The sequence below is a fragment of the Dermacentor albipictus genome, chromosome 7, assembly GCF_038994185.2.
Source record: "Dermacentor albipictus isolate Rhodes 1998 colony chromosome 7, USDA_Dalb.pri_finalv2, whole genome shotgun sequence".
Lineage (NCBI taxonomy): Eukaryota > Metazoa > Arthropoda > Arachnida > Ixodida > Ixodidae > Dermacentor > Dermacentor albipictus.
The window spans coordinates 94,109,574-94,132,034 of NC_091827.1; the positions used below are offsets into that span (position 1 = coordinate 94,109,574).

A 22,461-nucleotide genomic window follows, 5' to 3' on the forward strand; every position below is an offset into this window, starting at 1 on the left:
CTTGCACAACGCAAGGATGGCTTCGAAGAGTACGTCGCCGCGTATGCCAGCCGCACCCTTACCAAAGCCGAGGTGAACTACTCGGTTACTGAAAAGGAATGTCTGGCCATCATTTGGGCAATCGGAAAATTTCGTCCTTATGAGTACGGGTGTCCATTTGACATCGTGACCGACCATCATGCCATATGCTGGTTATCTTCATTAAAAGATCCAACTGGTCGGCTCGCCCGTTGGGCACTGCGCCTACAAGAGTACGACATCCGCGTTGTTTATCGCTCCGTCCGAAAACATTCAGACGCAGACGCTCTACCCCGGTCACTCGTGCCCTCCGGTCCTGTCCACTCGTCTATTTCCACATATGGAGCCTTCGCCCTCAACATTACCGACGTGCCATCAGAGCAGCGCAAGGACCCATGGATCTCTTCGTTTATTGACTTCCTGCCTTGCCAATCGCCGGCGCCAATTTCTCGGACGCTCCGTCGTCAAGCCGCGCACTTCATCATTCAGGATAACCTGCTGTACCGCCGCAACTACAATTCGAGCGGTCGCAAGTGGTTGCTTGTTATACCCCGACACCAGCGCCCTGACATCAGAGCAGCGCAAGGACTCATGGATCTCTTCGTTTATTGACTTCCTGCCTTGCCAATCGCCGGCGCCAATTTCTCGGACGCTCCGTCGTCAAGCCGCGCACTTCATCATTCAGGATAACCTGCTGTACCGCCGCAACTACAATTCGAGCGGTCGCAAGTGGTTGCTTGTTATACCCCGACACCTGCGCCCTGACATCAGAGCAGCGCAAGGACTCATGGATCTCTTCGTTTATTGACTTCCTGCCTTGCCAATCGCCGGCGCCAATTTCTCGGACGCTCCGTCGTCAAGCCGCGCACTTCATCATTCAGGATAACCTGCTGTACCGCCGCAACTACAATTCGAGCGGTCGCAAGTGGTTGCTTGTTATACCCCGACACCTGCGCCCTGACATCAGAGCAGCGCAAGGACTCATGGATCTCTTCGTTTATTGACTTCCTGCCTTGCCAATCGCCGGCGCCAATTTCTCGGACGCTCCGTCGTCAAGCCGCGCACTTCATCATTCAGGATAACCTGCTGTACCGCCGCAACTACAATTCGAGCGGTCGCAAGTGGTTGCTTGTTATACCCCGACACCTGCGCCCTTACATCAGAGCAGCGCAAGGACTCATGGATCTCTTCGTTTATTGACTTCCTGCCTTGCCAATCGCCGGCGCCAATTTCTCGGACGCTCCGTCGTCAAGCCGCGCACTTCATCATTCAGGATAACCTGCTGTACCGCCGCAACTCCAATTCGAGCGGTCGCAAGTGGTTGCTTGTTATATCCCGACACCCCGACACAAGTGGTTGCTTGTTATACCCCGACACCCCGACACAAGTGGTTGCTTGTTATACCCCGACACCTGCGTCCTGACATCTGCGCCACGTTCCACGACGATCCCCAATGGGGCCACGCTGGTGTCTTAAAGACATACTCTCACCTCCAGCTTCGGTACTACTGGCGCAGTATGTACCGCTTCGTTCACCAGTACGTCCGGTACTGTCTCATATGCCAACGACGCAAGACGCCACCTCAACATGCCACCGGCCCCTTGCAACCTTTACCATGCCCCGCGCGCGCGTTCGATCGCGTCGGCACTGACCTATACGGTCCGCTTCCCAACACTCCAAGCGGCAACCGCTGGGTTATGGTTGCTATCGACCACCTCACGCGGTACGCCGAAACTTCAGCCCTAGCATCTGCCACAGCAAAAGACGTCGCCAGTTTTATCCTTCAAAACCTGATTTTACACCATGGAGCACCTCGAGAATTACTGAGCGACCACGGTCGCGTTTTTCTCTCAGACGTCATTGCAGCATTGCTAAAGGAGTGTCGCATCATTCACCACACTACCACAGCATATCATCCTCAAGCTAATGGGATGACAGAGCGCTTCCACCGCACCCTTGGCGACATGTTGGACATGTATGTTTCCTCTGACCACTTGAATTGGGATCGCATTCTGCCTTTCGTCACCTACGCTTAGAATACCACCACGCAAAGCACCACTGGGTTCTCCCCTTTCTTTCTCCTTTACGGACACGAACCTTCATGCACTATGGACACGATTCTGCCTTACCGACCAGATGCTTCGGAGTGCACGACTGTTTCTAGAGCGGCTGCTTACGCCGAAGAGTGTCGCCAGCTCGCTCATTCGTTGACATCCCAGGACCAGTGGCGCCAAAAGCATCGCCACGATTCATCTACTGCGGCTACGTGCTTTGCTCCTGGCTCGCTGGTCTGGTTGTGGGTGCCCTCTACTCCTCCAGGCCTTTCCTCTAAGCTGCTCTCCAAGTACCACGGTCCTTATCGGGTACTGAAATAAACATCCGCGGTCACCTACCTCATGGAGCCAACGGAAGCGCCTGCCGACCAGCGTCGTCGCGGCCAGAAAATTGTCCACGTCTCCCGGCTCAAGCAGTGCCATGACCCCCCCGTGTTTTCGTGTCCTTAGGTCGCCAGGATGGCTACTCTTTCGGTGGGGAGTGATTGTACTGAAGGCACTGGGCAGTGGTCATGGTGTTAGTGAATGAGAAGAAGACGACGAGGAGCGCTTGTTTCCCCGTTTCGATACAGCACCGACCTGTTAAAGCCTACCGCTGCAACCTAGAACTAGTGCTGCTAAGCAAACACCCCCGTTGCAATACCTATAAGTCTCCAATAAATCTACATATCTAAGAAAAAGTGACTGTATATAATGCGTCAAACAAAGCAAATAAACGTGTTGCGCAAGCAAAGATTTGCAGATCACACAATCCGAAGGTCCGGCCCGTTGTTCCACTGCCCCCGATGTATCGCGGGCGACGGAAGGCGGCGCGTTTCTTCCGCGCTTTTCTCCCTTGTGCACACAAGTCTGAACCACCATCGTCGGCTCACCCCCAACCACATTTTAATTCGCACATACAGCATGCGGCGCGCGGTGACGATGTTATCGCCCTTGGACTTTATAGGTAACATGACCGGAACGGTAGGAATTCGCCTGGCGGGTCCATATAATTGATATCGCAATAATATAATAAATGTATCTGGCAACTGAAGAATGCCGTGACGTATTACTTTCCGCAAAAGAAGAAGTAAGAAAATCGAACTTTCACTATGCGACAATTCGCTGCGCCGCAACAATGTTTTTCTATCTTTTGTGGAGCGGGGGCACTGAAATGAAAAAAAAAAACGCTAAGCAAATCATGTTGGACCCAATCGAATGCCTACTTTGGGCCTCTGTGTGGCTACCAAACAAATGTCGAAGAAAACGTGAGACGCTTGGTTCACAGAGATTCATACGCATACTGCCAGGTATCATACGCCGGCGAGACAAGCCTTTCCAGACAGGTCCCCACAGTGATGGCGGCAAGCGAACATTGTTTCTTTTTCTCGTCTTCTAGCGAGAAAGTGTCCGAAACTCTGCCAGGCCAAAATACGCTCGGTCAGAGAACAACGATGGATGGATGGATGTTATAAGAGTCCCCTTTGGAATGGGGCGATGGGTTGTGCCACCAAGCTCTTGCTATTATACTGCCCAATGTCCTATCTAGGCTAAAAAAGAAAAAAAAATACGCACGATGAACTACCACAACCAAATTTTGTGACCCCCCCCCCCTATTGTGAACATTGCTTTCGTATGTCTCCGCTTTTTGTCGTTTCCCTACTTTTCTTTCACCAATCTTCCAATCGCCTCTTACTAATCTCTATTTTGGACATGTTTACTTTTCCCCTGCTCTCGCAGAACCCAAGGGCTTCAAGGAGGCCAGGGGTGCCTAAATCGACCGCTGGGCAGATGTCTTCACATTATAATAAAACCTGCTCCATCGTTTCTCTAGCTTGTTGTTGTTGTTGTTGTAGCCTGTGGCACGTGTGGCTCCTACCCACGATGGGGGATTGGCCAAGAAATGGATGGATTATTCCAAAATAATTTATAGCATAAATTTCCTATTATCTATGGGAATAGCATTGAATAGGGTTGAATAACCGGCTAAAATAAAATCAGGAAGGTGCTGTTGAATGAGAAATAATTAATTTAAAAGTAATAATAAAAAATAGAATTTAGCAGGGCATTCGTTTAGATTCTGTAAGGAATGTTTGGACAGCGAAGCATGCATCCCTGTGGCTGAAACCCAAAGTGGACGCCCCGAACGAAAGAATTGCAGGTTCTGTAAAGTCCAGGCCAATTCTTCTAAATGGCATCTCCAACAATCTTTTTCTTAACGCAGCAAAGCGGCGACAAGATAGAAGATAGTGCTGTATCGTCTCCTCCTCCTCACAAAAAGAACAAAGGGGAGAGGGAACCAAACCCGACCTGTGTAAATAGAAATTTAGGGAGGGAATGCGGCAGCGTAATTTGGTGAGGCAGACCTCAAGCATCTTTGTATAACAAGAATCGCTATGCCAGGGAAATGCCAGGTGTTTATACTCTGGAGAAGCTGTCAAATGTGGGTTTGATAAGGCTGATCTAATTGATCTCATCCGAAATCTTGCCGCCGTGATCTGTGCTGTCACTGGTAGAATAGGAAGAATAGGGCCGGCTAGTGATGCATGTGCCAGTGAATCGGCAGTTTCATTAAAAAACAAACCTTTATGACCAGGCACCCATATCAAATGAATACATAGCACATGGGCAGGAACTAGTAAGTGGAAGAGTTTTAGCATGGGTGACTCCTTAGTAGCGGTAAGGCAAGAGCAAACAGAAAGGGAGTCAGTAAGAATAGCAGCCGTTGTAATCATTGGGTCTAATTTACGTAAAGCTAGGATTACTGCTAACAACTCAGCCAGAAAAATAGGCACAAAATCAGGCAATCTTAAAGAAAAAGACCAGTCGAGCGCAGGACAAAATATTCCAATGCCAGCTTTTTCCTCGCACTGTGAGGCATCTGTTGCAATGATGATGTTTTTTTCTAGGGTGCTTAGGTGCTCTTGCAACATGGCGTTTAAGATGCCGTAAGGGAGTAGTTTCGCGTGGTTCGGGAAAATGTCGTCGAACCTGATCTCTGGGTAATTTGAATGCGTATTATTAGGAAGCACATCACGAATTTGTAAATTTAGTGGGTCAAGTAATGTTTGCACAAATATAATCTGTGGTCTATGAAACCTGGGCCAATGAACAGGAAAAAATAATTCTGGATCGGAGATGAAAATAATTTGAGGACGGTTTAATGGTGATTCGTATAGTCTTAAGAAGGTCTGAACAGTCAGAAGGTGAAATCGGCATAATATGGGTGGGATTCTTGCTTCCATGTATAATACGGCATTTGCAACGTATTTTGGAAGGCCTAAGCACAGACGTAGTGCCTCTCGTTCTAACAAAACTAGCGGCCGAAGCTTGTATGATGGAACACCTGAGAATAAAACACATCCAAATTCTAACACCGGACGAACGTACATTTTATATACCATCAAGAGTGATTTTCTGCGCATACCTGTTCTTCGATTGCTTAACTTGCGCAAAATGCCCATTGTACGAGCTCCTTTTGTCGCAATATATTCAATATGTGGCCGCCAGTTAAGATTTCCGTTGTAAATAACTCCAAGGTACTTTAGTGACTCTACTTGTGGAATATCTTCGAGATGGTAGTTCAGCGATATGTATACTGGGTCTTTAACTGGAAAAACAAGTATAGCACATTTATTAGCATTCAGGTTTAAGTGTAAGCTATCCAGCCAGTGTTCCAGCTCCCTTAGATACGACTGCAAAATTTCGTAAAGAGAGTATATGTCACTAGCCATACCAAAAAAGGCAATGTCGTCAGCATAAACGTAGGTACTGACTCCTGGGTGAACGGGGATTGTGCTCATTAAAATATTGAATAATACTGGTGAGAGTACCGATCCCTGAGGCACACCTCTTGTTTGCTTACGTTTTCTAGAAGAATAGCCGCTTCTAAAACAAAAGAATTCCCTGGCTTTTAAAAATTCATGCACCCATGCTACAATATAGCCTGGAAAACAATGGCTCTGTAACCGATCTGTTAAAATTGTGTGTTCAATGCTGTCATAGGCTTTACATATATCTAATGTAACTAAAGCCGCGTACTGCTTTTTCTGTCTGGCGATGTTAATTCGACTTTCAAGGTCTACATGCGCGTGCCATATCGAATAGCCAGATCGAAATCCAATTTGGCAAGGACTCAAAAATTGATTTCCGACAATAAACTCCAATATGTGTCGGAGAAGCACTCTTTCAATAAGCTTCACTATGTTTGATGTCAACGCAATTGGTCTGATGTTGTCGATGGTGTACCCTGCCCCTTGCTTTTTAAGTAACGGAATGATTTTGGCGATCTTCCATTCTTGTGGAATCCATGCATTGCTAACAGAGTAGTTTACCAAGTTCAGAAGCTCACGTGGCGCTTCTTGAAAGAAAATCTTTAACATTGCATTTGTTATTCCGTCCGGGCCAGGCGCTGTAGTTGGCAACTGCAACATAACTTGTGCTACTTCCGAATAGGAGATCTCTTTGTAGTCCGATAATACAGGAGTAAAAACAGAAGCTTGAAGGCGCGTTGCGAACCGGCTCTCCAATCCTTTAGCCAATAGCTCTAAGGACTCCTGCATTTCCTGCGAGGTATAGCCGATTGTATAGACGACCGCAGCAAGCACATGCTTCTTCTTCTTTCTTATATCTCGCTTTACAGGTGCGTGTTCTAAGCCATCCAGATCTTGCTTCGAAAAGTAATGAGTTTCCCTTTGAGTTAGCATAAATTGTTTCTTTCCCGATTTCGTTTTTTTATGTAGTTACTCATGGCGGGTTCCTTTTCCATTGCCACCACCCATGAGATTATTTCAGCCTCTCTGACTTTCCGCTTGACGTTCTTTGTTGCTGTGTAGCCCACCCTACAGCCCGAATACTTGCTGCTATGCTTCCTATCCCTTTTACTCCACTGTGAATCAATGTTTTTCCTGTACAGATGCCTCAACACTCTCCCAGCTCATTTGCCTTCCATATTCCTCAGCCGTTCTTCATAATCAATTTTACTGTGAGCTTCCCTCACTTCAAAACTAGTCCAGCCCATATCACCCTGCAGAACTTCATTTGTAGTCTTCCCGCGAGCGCCCAATGTGAGGCGACCCACTGACCCTTAGTTCCCATCGAGTCCTGATTTTACCCCTCATTTCAAGCGAACAACCGAATTTCCAAAAGTACGTTGTGGAACCATTACACCTTTCCACATACCTCAAAGGACCTCGTACCTGTTCTATCCCCTGTCAGGATTGGGGGCTCAATCCCATCGTCCGTGGTCCTTTGCCAAGAGTGGAGTACGGCATGAATTCGAAGGTAGCTGGCCCATGCCGTCGTCCAACTTATTTACGCTGAGATCGTTGATGAAGTGAAGAACTGTTTCTCATCGAGAACGAGGAAAAGGGTTTATTTACAGAAATTAAATCAGTCTAACATGACTGCTTGAGAAAAAGAGTAACAGTCCAACATGACTGCATGAGAGAAGTGACTCAGTCTAACATGACTGCTCAAGAGAAGTGTCCTCAGCATTCGCACAACCACAGTTTTTATACACTCGATCCGCCGGTCATACGACGCGGCGACTGTTCGTTTACTCATCACCAACTCGCCGCTGCTCTGCAGATCAGTTTACGTACACAAAGGCAACCGCGCTCTGATGCCCGACGACGGCGTTGGCGGGGTGCCGTTCCGGGAACTATCGGTGCCGATCGAGGGTCGCTCGTTGTTCCGTGCCACGCCAAAGCGTGAGAAGCACAAAAATACGTCGTTCCCGCGGCAGCTTGTCCATGCGTGTCAAATCAGCTCCGCGTTGGGGAACTCCGGAATCATTGTTCACGCACCGAACTAGTTCCGTCACAATGTCGAAGGGGCTGGAGGAAGGCGGCGGACTCCAGCGCAAAGGCCGCTTCTTCGAACGCCTCCCAGCTGCAGCGACGGAGAGGGAGAGGTGCGCGTCGTGTCGCCCTGTCGTAACTGTGTGGCAATCTTGTTTCGCAGCTCGCCATTCTTAACAGCGCCTCCATGGCCCGGAAAGTCTCGACTGTCTAGCGCTGACAACCGCTAGGCAGGAAGAGAACGGCTGCTGGTCAGGGGGGGATTGATGTCTTGGCTCGCAGCGACCACTTGTGCATTGATGTCACCGCCCCAAAACATCCAACAAGGACAGGCAACTGCAAAATGAACCCCACAACACGGCTCTGCGCCGAGATGACGTGCATTGGCTCTCACTTTAGACTCGCTAGGCTTCAAAAAAAAAACAACAACAACATAAGTGCAGAAACAAAAAAAATGCTACATTTCACTATGCCAATTTCTGAAGCAAATTCCTGCTGACACATTCAGCAATCATGGAGGGAATCCTGCCAAATGAGAGGCGATCTTCTTCGGTTAATAAAATTAACACGAGTAACCCTAAAATTTAGGCGGGACCCCCAAACGCAGAATTCAAATTAGCCTGCTCAAACCATCCGCATTGCTATGCAACTTTCCCTTCTTATATCTAACAGAGAAGTTGTACTCTTGGAGAGTGAGGCTCCATCGGAGCAAGCGGCCGTTTTTGTGTGACATTTGATTGAGCCACGTCAGAGGACAGTGGTCGGTCTCGAAGATGAACTTCGCTCCGTACAAGTAACACGACAACTTCTGGGCGGCCCAAACCAAACAAGCGCATTCCTTCTCTGAAGCGCTGTAGGCTTCCTCTCTTACATTTAGTTTACGGCTGGCGTAGAGGATAGGATGCTCCTCGTTATCGTCGCCGACCTGACTAAGTACCACGCCCATACCTCTGTCGCTTGCGTCGCATTGAACTATGAATTCCTTTGTGTAGTCTGGCGCGCGAAGCACAGGGCGAGAAACCAATAGCGTTTTCAAACTTTGGAAAGCGTTCTCTTTGTCCTTATCCCAGTGTACGTTACTTGGTGCTCCCTTTCGGAGGGCGTCTGTTAATGGACTTGCCAATTGCGAGTAATTCGGAATGTACCGTTGATAGTACCCCACAAGTCCCAAAAATGAACGAAGGTCCGTTTTCGTGCGCGGCTGAGAAAAATCTCCAATCGTCGCTATTTTCAGCTCAGCCGGCCGTCTCATGCCCTGACCGACAACATGGCCCAGATAAGTAACCTGCGAACAACCAAACCTACACTTTTCCGCTTTCATCGTTAAGCCAGCTTCCCTCAACCGTGAGAACACCTGTTTGAGGTGCGATACGTGTTGTTCCCAGCTGTCCGAAAAAATGGCCACATCATCAAGATAAGGTAAGGCGAACTCCTGCAAGTCTTTTAGGACAATATCCATTAACTTAGAGAAGCTAAACGGCGCGTTCTTCAGCCCGAAGCTGAGTGCGAGAGGGCGAAAAGTGCCTACAGGCGAGATGAATGCGGCATAGCGGCTGGCACTTTCTGAAAGAGGAACTTGCCAGTACCCCCGCACGAGATCTATAGTTGAAATGTATTTAGCAGCGCTAACTCTTTCAATTCGTTCCTCAATGTTGGGTATCGGGTACAGCTGATCCCTAGTGATCGCATTTAACTTCCTGTAGCCAACACACGGACGAGGGTCCTTGTTAGGGGTTTCTACGAGTATTAGCGGTGGCGTGTAGTCACTCTCAGCGGGCTCAACAACTCCCAACTCTAGCATGCGCTGTATCTCTGCCTCCATAATCTCTCTCTGTCTTGGAGACACCCTGTAAGGTTTTGATCTTACTGGTTCGGTAGAGGTCAGCTCAATTTCATGCGTTATCAGTTCGGTTCTACCCGGCCGATCGCTGAATCTGTCGAGATATTCCCCTAACACCCCTTTTAGCTCATCTAGCTGCTCGGGGTTTAGAGCGTGCGAGCTTACCGAGTGCTCTACTACTTCTTCTAGGCCGATTTCAGAGTTGGAGGTCGCCCTATATTCGTCAAACTTGGTACTAGTGCCATCCGGCTCTTTGACGGTATAGTTAACGACTCCGCTCCGCTCTACATACGGCTTCATCAAATTACAGTGATATATCCTCACTTCCTTCCTGCGACCGGGCATTCTCAAAGCATAGTTAGTATCTGAAAGTTTGTGCAACACTCTAACGGGCCCGTCCCAGTGAACTTCAAGCTTGTTCTTTCTTGAAGGTTTGAGGATCATTACCTGGTCTCCGGCGTTAAACGTACGAAGCCTCGCATTCCTGTCGTAATAGAATTTGGCGTTCTTTTGAGCTAGTGCCATGTTCTTTCCGACTAGTTCTTGGGTTGCGCTTAGCCGTTCCAGTAAATTTAGCACGTATTCAACCACGGTTGGACTCTCCCCTCTTTCCTCCCACATCTCTCTTAACATTCTCAGTGGAGAACGGAGTGTCCTCCCATACACTAGTTCTGCTGGTGAGAACCCTGTCGCTTCATGTGGAACCGTTCGCAAAGCAAACAAAGTTGCCGGCAGACAGTTCTCCCAGTCCTCCTTGTGCTCGTAACAGAGCGCACGCAAAACTCGCTTAAGCACCGAATGCCACCTCTCTACACTGTTTGACTGAGGGTGATAGACAGAACTGTGTATTAACTTTACCCCGCACTTTTGCAAGAATGTGGAAGTCAGTGCGCTCGTGAATACTGACCCTTGATCTGCCTGAATTTCGGCTGGAAACCCAACTCGTGCAAACACTGTCAAAAGCGCGTCTACTACTTCGGTGGAGCTGAGCTCTTTCAAAGGGATTGCTTCTGGAAACTTGGTAGCCGGACACAGCATGGTAAACAAGTACCTGTAGCCTGATTTTGTTTTTGGAAGAGGCCCTACCGTGTCTATTACAAGTCGTCTGAAAGGCTCTGTTATTAAGGGCACTACCTTCAGTGGAGCTTTCCAAGTCTCTCCTGGTTTACCAGAACGCTGGCAGGCGTCGCATGATCTTACAAAGTTTTCTACATCTTTGAAACAGCCAGGCCAGTAGTATTCCATAAGCAATCTTTCCTTTGATTTGTTTATGCCTAGGTGGCCGGACCACCCATTTCCATGACAAAGACTCAAAAGGTCCTCCCTATACTTAGTAGGTATGACTAACTGATCTAAAATCCTACCCTTTCGATCTCTGTAATGCCGATACAACAATCCTCCTCTCTCATGTATCGTTACGTTGCGCCTAGCAATGCCTTCTTTAGCTGTGTCACGTAATTTAGCTAAGCTCTCATCATTCTTTTGCTCAGCTGCCAGTGACTCTCTATCCACGCGTAAGAGTTGATCGAAGTTCTTTGAGGCCGGTGATAATAACGACCCTGTCTCGCTTGTGAGCGCGTCTGCTTTCTCTTCCTGCAGGCTAGAACTCTGACACTCTAGTGCTACGCTCTCATTGAGCTGGTCAGCTGGCAGGCTCTCCTCAACTGTTCTTTTGTCCCTCGGGCCTAGCTCGGATTCGGGTATTGAAGTTATCCCCTTTTCTGCTTCCGCTGGAGGAGCTTGAGCATTTTCAGCCGAAAGCGCCGCGATCTTACGAGCTTGGCCTCGGGTCAATGCCTGTACTATGCCCTCTCCCAGTTTGAGCCCTCTGTCACGCAGTAACTGATTCGAACGATTCGAAAAGATGTAGGGATACTGCCGTGACAAAAATTTGGAAACTGCAGCCTCAGTCTCTAGCTCCCCGAATGGTCCACTGATTTTGACTTTGGCCATGGGCAGACACACGCTGTGTTCTTCTACAACCTGTTTTATCCATGCTACTTCTCCGGTGAAGTCATCTACCATCACGTAAGACGGATGGACAATGTCCAGCGTGGCGGCACTGTCTCTTAGCACTCGGCATGGTTTTCCATTAACTTGCAGGTCGTGGAGATATGGACTTAAAAGTTCCATATTCTCATCTTTTTCCTCCACGTAGGAAGAAACTACGCTAGACTTCTCGCAGTTTACAGCTATATGTCCCAGTTTGTGGCATTTGTAACAGCGAATTGGTCTAATAGATTCGAATTTTCTTTTCTGTTCTTTTTGTGCGGTTTCTCCGTTAAGTTTCTCCTCGCTCTTTTCTGCGGGCTTTTCCGCCATGTCTACAGGCTCGGATCGTCTAGTTTGCGCACCCTTTTTGAACGGAAATGGTTTCCGCGGTCCATTTCGACCGTCCCAGTTTCCCTCCTCGGCGTTCAACTTTCTACGGGTTGCGTACTCTTCGGCTAATTCAGCCGCCCTTTCCACAGTGTTTACATTACCTCTGTCTTGCATCCACAGTTTCACAGCTTGGGGGATGGTTTTGTAAAACTGCTCTAGACACATGCATTCAATGATCATGTCTCTGCTGTCGTACGCTTCCGCGCTTTTAAGCCACTCGACTAGGTTGGCCTTTAAGCTATATGCAAACTCCGGATAGCCCTCGCTATCTTTCTTGCCTGTGCTCCTAAACCTTTGCCGAAAAGCTTCGGCTGAAAGGCGGTATTTCTTCAGGAGACTAGCCTTAACTTTTGCATAATCATATGCATCCTGCACACTCAGTCTGGCGATTACTTCCGCCGCCTCACACGGCAACATAGACAGCAACCGCTGTGGCCATGTACTCGGGCCGAAGTTCATCTTTTCGCAAGTCCTTTCAAAATTGCTTAGGAATAAGCCTATGTCGGTCCCGACCTCAAATGGCTTTAATAGCCTGTCCATGCGGTACGATTCTGCCTCACTTGATCGTCCCAGAGCGCCTTCACTTCCTTGAGACATCTCCAAACGTTTCCTTTCAAGTTCCAGTTGCATTTTTCTTAACTCGCGATCTTTATCGCGTTCCTCTCTCTCTTGTTCTTTTCTCTCTCGTTCTTCTCTCTTTTTCAGAAGTTCAAACCCCATTTCAATTTCTTCCTCACTGGCCTTTTCGGAAATTAGCTCCAATAATTCCGATTTGAGCATTTCCTTGCGTACATCTAGGCCCAGTTCCTCACCAACAATCAACAACTCGTCTCTCAGCAGTGTCTTTAACTCCATGACTGCTGCTTTACTGCCTTGATTCTGCTCTCTAAATCTAGCTAGGAAAACACAACCTAGCTAACACACAACAATCTAGCTTCCCTACTGTTCTAAACAGAACAACCACAAAATGAAGCCTAGAGAGTCAAAGCAAAAACCAAGCACTCACCGCAGATACAGCACCATGTCGCAAAGTCCATCTCACCGCTGTCAGCCAGTTGTCAGGATTGGGGGCTCAATCCCATCGTCCGTGGTCCTTTGCCAAGATTGGAGTACGGCATGAATTCGAAGGTAGCTGGCCCATGCCGTCGTCCAACTTATTTACTCTGAGATCGTTGATGAAGTGAAGAACTGTTTCTCATCGAGAACGAGGAAAAGGGTTTATTTACAGAAATTAAATCAGTCTAACATGACTGCTTGAGAAAAAGAGTAACAGTCCAACATGACTGCATGAGAGAAGTGACTCAGTCTAACATGACTGCTCAAGAGAAGTGTCCTCAGCATTCGCACAACCACAGTTTTTATACACTCGATCCGCCGGTCATACGACGCGGCGACTGTTCGTTTACTCATCACCAACTCGCCGCTGCTCTGCAGATCAGTTTACGTACACAAAGGCAACCGCGCTCTGATGCCCGACGACGGCGTTGGCGGGGTGCCGTTCCGGGAACTATCGGTGCCGATCGAGGGTCGCTCATTGTTCCGTGCCACGCCAAAGCGTGAGAAGCACAAAAATACGTCGTTCCCGCGGCAGCTTGTCCATGCGTGTCAAATCAGCTCCGCGTTGGGGAACTCCGGAATCATTGTTCACGCACCGAACTAGTTCCGTCACAATGTCGAAGGGGCTGGAGGAAGGCGGCAGACTCCAGCGCAAAGGCCGCTTCTTCGAACGCCTCCCAGCTGCAGCGACGGAGAGGGAGAGGTGCGCGTCGTGTCGCCCTGTCGTAACTGTGTGGCAATCTTGTTTCGCAGCTCGCCATTCTTAACACCCCGTAGCGCTCTGTGCTTCATTATGGCTGCATTTCTCTTCCCCTTTAGTGTTATTGCTTTCTTCCTGTGTTTCCATACATCTATCGCGTTCGTTTATTTATACATCAAGGAATTTATATTCTTTTACGCGAGGTATTTCCTGGCCCTATATTGCCATTGTCTGTTTACTGTTTTCACTGAATACCATAGCACTTGATTTTCTAATACTAAATTTCAAACCTAAATTCTCGCCTTCCTTTCCCCAGATATCAGCCACACCTTCCAAATAATTTTGCTTGTTAGCTAGCAACACAATATCGTCCGCATAAAATAAACCTGGAAGCTGCTGCTCCACTACTGTACCCGCCTGCTTGTATGAAAAATTAAACCCGATATTACTTCCTTCTAGCGCACTCTCCATCCTCACCATGTACATCATAAACAGCAGTAGGGATAAAGGGCACCGCTGCCTCAGTCTCTTGTTGATATCAGCTTTCTCCTCGCGCTTCATCCTTTCCCATTCAACGCAAACGATATTTTCTAGGTAAATCTCCCTGAAAAGCTATAGACAATCGTCACCTAAGCCTTCCCCTTCCAGAATATCCCACAAAATGCTGCGATTTACGTTGTCATACGCTCCTGTAATGTCTAAAAAGGCCACATATAGCGGTCTACTTTCACTCTTGAAATTTCAATACACTGAGTAAGAACAAATAATACCCCTGTTACACGGGCGACCTTAATCGCGGTTAACGTAACCGCGGTTATCGCTAAACGCGGTTACAAGGCAGGCGAAACTGCGGTTAGGCCGCTAACCGCGGCTGACCGCGAAGCGAGCTTGGCATCCTCGGTTGAGTGTAACCGACGCTTGGGAAACGGCCAAAATGGCTGACGGTACTTCTCCCGAGTTATGGTGGCTAGAGGGGGAGCTGTCGGAATCGGAGCGCCAGAGAGGCAGCATTGGGCAGCATTTTTTCAGGACGATGCGGCGGCGCTGCTGTCGGCTCCGAGATGCCACCCGTACGCTGGCTAAGGTCTGCTACGCTTATTTGGTTCCGGTGTGAAGTGCTTTCTCACTCCGCGGCTTCTTGGAGCGCAATACGCGCATCGGAAAATAATTTTAAAGGCTAGGCGACTTTATCACTGCAGCTGGCCTAACGTACTATGACTAAATTTTGGTGATTTTATCGCCGCGCTTTAGCTTCGCGCTCAGTGCAACACTTGTGAAACTCATAATTGCACCAAATAGAGAAAGCTTCCGCAGTAGGCGGTTGTTTACAGTTTGCCAGTGCCGCTTAAACATTTTAAGGGACTATTATGGGGTGCCGCATGCAGTTCTGTCTGGCATGACTTTATTAGTGAATTGAGCTACAGGCGCTTGTCCTAATCGTCTACTGGTTGGTGCGTGCCTCATCAGTTGGAATGGGCCGCTCGAGTGAACCATGATTATTTCAAGTTTATTTAATTTTGCAATGAAAGGTAGAACTGTAGGCACCAATGGTCAAAACTCAGCATAATGAGAGCGCTAAGGGAAATTTCGTTTCCAATAATAGAAACCTGCAAAGAACTAAGTTCGCGTATTTAGTAGCGCTCATATGATGCCAAATGTGCCTTAAAAAAAAGAATATTTATTGTTAATAAAATAATACACACGACTCTATATACATGGCTGTTAGCTCTCAAACAAACAATATGACACGAAATGGAGCGCAAATCCAATATATAATGCAGGCACGTACCCAGGGGGGGGGGGGGGCCGGGGGGGCCCGGGCCCCCGCCCCCGAAATCATGTGGCATCCCCCCCCTCCCCACCCACGCCACCACTCCTCACACATTCCTAAAGCGCCGCCAGATCAATGTTGAGACTTGGCAGCTGTTCATCGGTCAGCATTATGCTGCCTTTTTCACTCCTTTTAGATGGCGGTAGTTATCGGCATCTCTTGTAATGTGAAGTTTTCTCATGGATTTCGCACCCGCGCGATTAACTCGAGATGCGTTCAGTTGTCACCACCTATTCAACCATCACGCGCATAGCTGTTGCTTTTGTTAGTTCAACCTTCTTTGTTTAGGCTGATCCCGGGACCAGGAGAGGGATGCGACTGTTACTCAGCTGGCCTGTACTCTCATGGAACGAGTTGCGGCCGGAGAAAATGCCAATTGCGTTTAACTTTTGCATTTGCTTCATTATTTCCTTGAATTTACGGCTCGCCGCGACACTGGCAGATGCCCCGAACCATACACACGTGATATGGGTTAGATAAGGTGGGAAATAAAATAATGTGAAAGAGCGTCCATCATGAAACCCTGCAATAACCCTTAAACCCGTAAGCAAGATGACTGTCGCCCGTTACCTTGTCTGTTTTTTCCTAATTGTATCGCACTTTTCGTGCAAAATTGGCAACTGGAAACAAAAATCGCAAGGAGTTGAGAAATTAAGCGATCTACTAAGTGAGAGAGCCAAAGCAACAACCAAACTGCAAGCAAAAGCGAATAATAAAAAATTTAACCGTTGTTTATGAGAATGTTTATGGATCAACATCTTTTTATTTAAAAAGTAAGTAGAGAAAACGCCGCCGGAAGTGGAGAGCAATTACTTGTTTTGAATGACGCTTCTACAGTTATCGGTCGAACCGCCTCACGTAGCCACTTCTCTGCTGTGCTTATGTGGGTGTTTTTCTAACCTTTCGCGGTGAGCGCAGTACGTCTAGAATTGCCGAGTCCTGCGCTCTACGCGGTTGTATGGGACTGGCGGCCGCACAGCGTTACGCAATTCACGGAACTGTCAAAACTGATCCACAAGGCGAAAATAATTGATCTTCGAAACTATAACATGAGAAAGACTGAAGAAGCCGTAAAAAAATGAACGCAGCCTGAAATCAGTAAATAAGAAGCCTGGCATAGGACAAAACAAGATGTATTCCCTAAAGGATAAGAAGGATAATATCATAAGCAATCTCGAAGATATAGTAAAAGCAGCGAAAAAATTCTAAGCTGACAGGTATACAGCACCCAGGGGAGTCACGATACCTTACTTAGAAACAGTAATGAACAGGATAGAGAAACTCTCCTATAACTAGCGATGAGGTCAGAAGGGCCCTGCAAGACATTAAACGATGAAGAGCGGGAGGAGAAGGTGGAATAACAGTCAGTGGCGTAGCTAGGTCGTCTGGCACCCGGGGCCCTAGGTCTTCTGTCACCCCCCCGTCCCCCGGGGTGTAGCCGGCAGTAAGAGGGGTGTCTTCAGACGTATATGACATCCCCCCCCCCCCCCACTGGCCCCTTGCACCCAGGGCCCACGGCCCCCCTGGCCCCCCTGTTGCTACGCCACTGATAACAGTCGATTTAATCAAAGATGGAGGAGACATAATACTTGGAAAACTGGCGGCTCTTTATACGAAGTGTCTATCGACTGCAAGGGTCCCAGAAAACTGGAAGAATGCAGACATTATACTAATCCACAAAAAAGGAGACGTCAAAGAATTGAAAAATTATAGGACCATTAGCTTGCTCCCAGTATTATATAAAATATTTACCGAAATAATCTCCAATAGAATAAGGGCAACACTGGATTTTGTCAACCAAGGGAACAGGTTGGCTTCAGGAAGAGATACCTTAGAATGGATCACATCCATGTCATCAATAAGCTTATTGCGAAATCTGCAGAGTACAATAAGCCTCTCTATGTGGCTTATATAGATTACGAATATGCATTTGATTCAGTAGAGATACCAGTAGTCATAGAGGCACTACGTAATCAAGGACTACAGAACGCTTACGTAAAAAGCTTCAAAAATATTGCTACATGCGTGTGGTATTTGTTTGAACGAGGTACGTGGGCGCCATCACTCCAGAAAAGAGGGGGAAGAACGAACTGGGCTCGCGCTGTAAGTGTAACCGGTCAGCGCTGCAACCGTTGTTGTAAATATAATCTGTAAACAGTTTCTCGTCTTACTAACTCGTCCTTCGCGTAAGAATATCTACAGAGGTTCTACAGCTACCTTAATTCTACACAAGAAAAGCAGGGACATACCTATAGGTATGTCCGTGCTTTTATATATTTAGAGAAAGGGGTCGGACAGGGAGACACAATTTCTCCAAAGCTATTCACTGCGTGCTTAGAAGAATTCAAGCTATTAAACTGGGAAGGCTTAGGAGTAATGATCGACGGCAAATATCTCAGCCACCATCGGTTTGCCGATGACGTTGTTCTTTTCAACAACAATGCAGACGAGTTACAACAAATGATTGGAGGCCTTAACAGAGAGAGTGTAAGAGTGGGGTTGAATATTAGTATGCAGAAGATGAAGATAATGATAAATAGCCGGGCAAGGGAACAACAGATTAGAATCGCCAGTCGGCCACTAGAGACTGTGAAGGAGTACGTTTACCTAGGTCAATTAATCACAGGGAACCCTGATCATGAGAAGGAAATTCACAGAAGAATAAAAATAGGTTGGATCGCATACGGCAGACATTGCCAGCTCCTGACTGGAAGCTTACCATTATTATTGAAAGGTGTGCAAGTAAGGTGTGCAATCAGTGTATTTTGCCAGTGCTGACGTATGGGGCAGAGACTTGAGAACAAGTTAAGGACCGCGCAAAGAGCGATCGAACGAGGTATAGACGATATTCTAATTCACATCAAAAGGAAAAAATGTAGCTGGGCAGGTCATGTAATGCGCCGGAGAAGGAAAGCACAATCGAGGACGACAAAACACCAAGTCGAGCGATGAAATCAGGAAATTCGCAGGCGCAAGTTGGAATCGGTTGGCGCAGGACAGGGGTAAATGGAGATCGCAGGGAGAGGCCTTCGTCCTGCAGTGGACATAAAACAGGATGATGATGATGATGACGACGACGACGACGACGACGATGATGATGATGATGGAGGTGGTGGGCCCCCCCCCCCCCCCGAAAAAAAAATGCTGGGTACGTGCCTGATATAATGGAGGTATATACCCAGAAACGGTGAACAAGGTGCAGTGCATGCAAACCCTAATTTGTCGGGTGGGAAATTCTGTTCAGATATGCAGATATTTCTGGGCATACAATGTGATGTGAACAATTCCTGTTTTACATATACAAACGCTTTATGTTGGTCTTGCTGATATAAACGTTGCAGTTATGCAGTTATGTTGTGCGCCTCTACTTGAGGTACTTCATTTTTTCTCGCTTCCTTTGCTGCGATGCGTTCTCTCCTGCGACAAGGACGTGCAACCTCGTGATGACAAAAAACCGTATCACTTGGTTGGTGATTTCTACGCTATGCTGCGCACAGCCAACCATATCCAGCTTATTTATTGACAGGCAGGAAATAAGGCCCATGATGCTGTCAGCCTTCAACTTATTAAAGCTGAAACAATGCGTGAAGGCATCTTCCATCGCAGCAACCAAGTCTTTTAGTGCCTGAGATGGGTAAAGTAGGCCACCTCTATCCATGTGGTTGGTGAGGCACGACTCTTCCGGAAGCAAGCCATCTACAACGCCATCCATAACCCTGGTGATTCCATTGACCTACAAGAAGACGTAGACACTATCATTTCATGGTGTGAAAAAGGGTTCATGCCTCTTAACCTTAATAAGTGCCAATGTGTGTCCTTTTCACGTAAGCGCAGCATTACAAATTACGCGTACCACATAAGCTCAACTACAATACCACGAACAGACTGCTATAAGTATCTAAGTATCTAGGTGTTCACTTGACGTCATCATTATCATGGGTTACTCACATTGAAACAATATGCGCAAACGCCTCGCGCACACTTGGTTTCTTACGTCGCAATCTGAAATCTGCATCGCCCACTATAAAAAAAAACTTGCATATCAGACATACGTTCGGCCGAAACTGCAGTACGCATCATCTATCTGGCACCCCTCGCAAGCATATCTCACCTACGAATTAGAAGCCATTCAGAATCGTGCTGCACGCTTTATCATGTCAAACTACTCAAGTAAAACCAGCATAACTGAACTAAAACGCACACTCGACCTTCCCTGTCTCGAATCACGTCGTATCATCTCGCGTCTCTGCATGCTTCACTCTTTCTACTATCACCAAATAGCCAGACACCCTCGACTACAACCCCCGCTTAGAATCTCTCCCCGCCCCAACCACAGCTGTCCAATCGCGCACATTAAGTGCCGTACGTGTTCGATGAAGGATTCTTTCTTTTTTTCCAAATGCAAAGCGCTGTGGAACACTCTGCCCGACTCTACTGTCACTTCCGCCGACCACAAGACTTTCCGTGAGAAACTAACAATCCACTACACCTAGAATTGTTTGTCACAAATGCATTTGCTACTTGACCCCTTTTAAGTAATTAATTGATAGTGATTCGTTCTCACGCATAGTGTTTTTAATAGTATTTATGTAGTGTGTATTTTGTTGTATTTTATGGTTTCTTTACAGTGATTTTGATGATAGTACCGCTTGCTCGGTCCGCTCCTGAGCGTTGTTTCCTTTTCTATTCTTCTTCTATCTTTTCTTTCTCTTTTCCCTCCTTAGCGTGATGAAGAGTTCCTCACACTTTGTTTGCCCCCGCCTTATGTAATGCCTCCGGGCCTTTAAGGCTTCAATAAATGAAATGAAATGAAACTCAATATTCGCGGATTGATGAGGTTGTCAATCTACGAGAAGGCAGCGAAGGAAAGCTGGCCTTCTCAGAAGCCACTGCCAGCCCACATCACGAAAGATCCGGCGTCCGCTCCACTACATCAATACGCGGTGCACATGCAAGGCCGTCGCCTCGCAATAGTCGAGTTACAAATCCATGAATTCCACGCTAATCGTAGCGGCCGATCATTATAATAACTTCTAACCTGTGACCTCATTGCCATCCTAAATGTGTGTCCCTAAGCAAACGAGGTAAGGAAATTCGCATCAGATCTTCCCTCCTATACCAGGCAGCGCGCTTGCTCGACTAAAAGCTTTCAAGTGAGTGGAAGGCACAAACTGAGCGGTTAGAATGCGCATACCAGGGGATGTCATCTCAGAACTTGCGGATCCCTGTTTATTCTCGCGACTTCCTCCTCCCTTGCCGGGGCATAGGGAGGCCCTCGCCTTCCTCACACCGTACTGCAAAGCGCAGTAGAGGCCATCAAAGGGCACACCAAATGATGATGATGATGACCTCAAGCTACGGTGTGTCACAAGAAGGAAGACTGACGAAGAATCGAGTGGCGAAGGCAAAGCTCATTTAATGAACGTAAGCAATTTCTTCTTTTTATTTGTCTTTCCTTCTATTTGCCATGCACGCCCCAGCTAACCATTTATGTTATACACGTCCATGACACATGATGATCTGAACATTGCACACATCCCATAGCTGTCTATATTCGTCCAAACAATATTACAAATACATACCGTGGATAATCCCATCCAGATGTCTGTAACGCTGTAGGTACATCCTAGCAGGACATAAGTGACCTCTACGGGACGCTCACTTAGGGAATTCAGACCGCGGTCCATAGAACATCTAGCGGATCTTTCCAGTTCACGCTAGCAAGCCCACGTGCCCGTGACGTACGTGGGTGTGACCTCTAGCAGGTGTCGGTCTTCGACACAGAAATTAGGGCCCAATTGATACGTTCCAGATACATTTGTGGTTTACTGGGGCAGTGACAATGCTCCAAGACAATATTTATCGAAGAAACAACGTTTCACACTAGGCGCCACAGTGCGATGTATGCAGTGCGCGATGCCCAGCACCATACACTACGCTCAAAACATGCGGCCATAATCACTAACATTTTACCCGGCAATCAACTAGACAGAGCTGCTACCTATCGCACTTACGCCACCAGTGAAGAGCCGTTTCAGATAAAGTTACATTCATTCGTTCATTCGCACACTTCATCTTTTCGGCGCAGTTTTGTTCGCGGGAGGCACTCAAGGGGACGCAGATCGCACCTTGTGACAATGTCGCTGCGATAATCCCTTCGGAGGCATCTCAGCGTATATAAACAAAGGTGAGAAGTAAGCCCCATTCGCCACCCGTGATAACTCTACGCGCTTGTCGCTGTTTAACAGTATTAAAGCACACGCAGAGTGACGTTCAGCAGCACAATACTCACAGTTCATCGTCGACGACTGAGGAGCAACACCTGGAAATATTCACTAGAATTGGTGTCTGCGTGAAGAAACGCTCGCTATGTGCGACACGTGCTAACGATCACGGGTCATGGGCGGCGAAAGCAGAACTTCTCCGCGTCGAGAAAAACGCAGCATCAACGTTGAGCCTCGCGAAAATAATGAACGAAAGGGGCAATCAGGATGGGAGTGGAAGAGCAACGCCACCTAGAGGAAATTCTAGAAGAGAGGCTCGCGCTGCTTGAGGGCGAGAAATCCCTGGTCTGTATGAGACGTCCGCACGTCAAGTTTCATCCTAGACGCCAGCGCCCGTTTCTCCCCTTGCGGAACGATTTCGCCTCCCACGCGTGTACGTTTCCGTCACTTCCCTTCAAGGTCGCGCTTGCACTTAGCTCGGGCTGCGCGCGAAACGTCTCTTGTTTGCGATGGTGCCTTTTCGGAAGAGTGGAAATTGGTATCGTGTTGTAAGCTGTCATAACAGCAATGTAAGGG

General features: G+C 47.6%; 1 protein-coding gene across 1 annotated transcript in view; it reads right to left on the reverse strand.

Annotated features, from left to right (window-relative positions):
* Positions 1–22,219, reverse strand: part of LOC139047542 (BTB/POZ domain-containing protein 6-like) — a 45,033-nt gene extending 22,814 nt beyond the window's left edge. Inside the window, exon 1 of the mRNA XM_070521368.1 lies at positions 21,954–22,219. Coding sequence (XP_070377469.1) covers positions 21,954–21,960 — 7 coding nt within the window. The 5' untranslated portion in view covers positions 21,961–22,219. The remainder of the gene's footprint in view (positions 1–21,953) is intronic.
* Between the last annotated feature and the right edge of the window lie 242 nt (positions 22,220–22,461).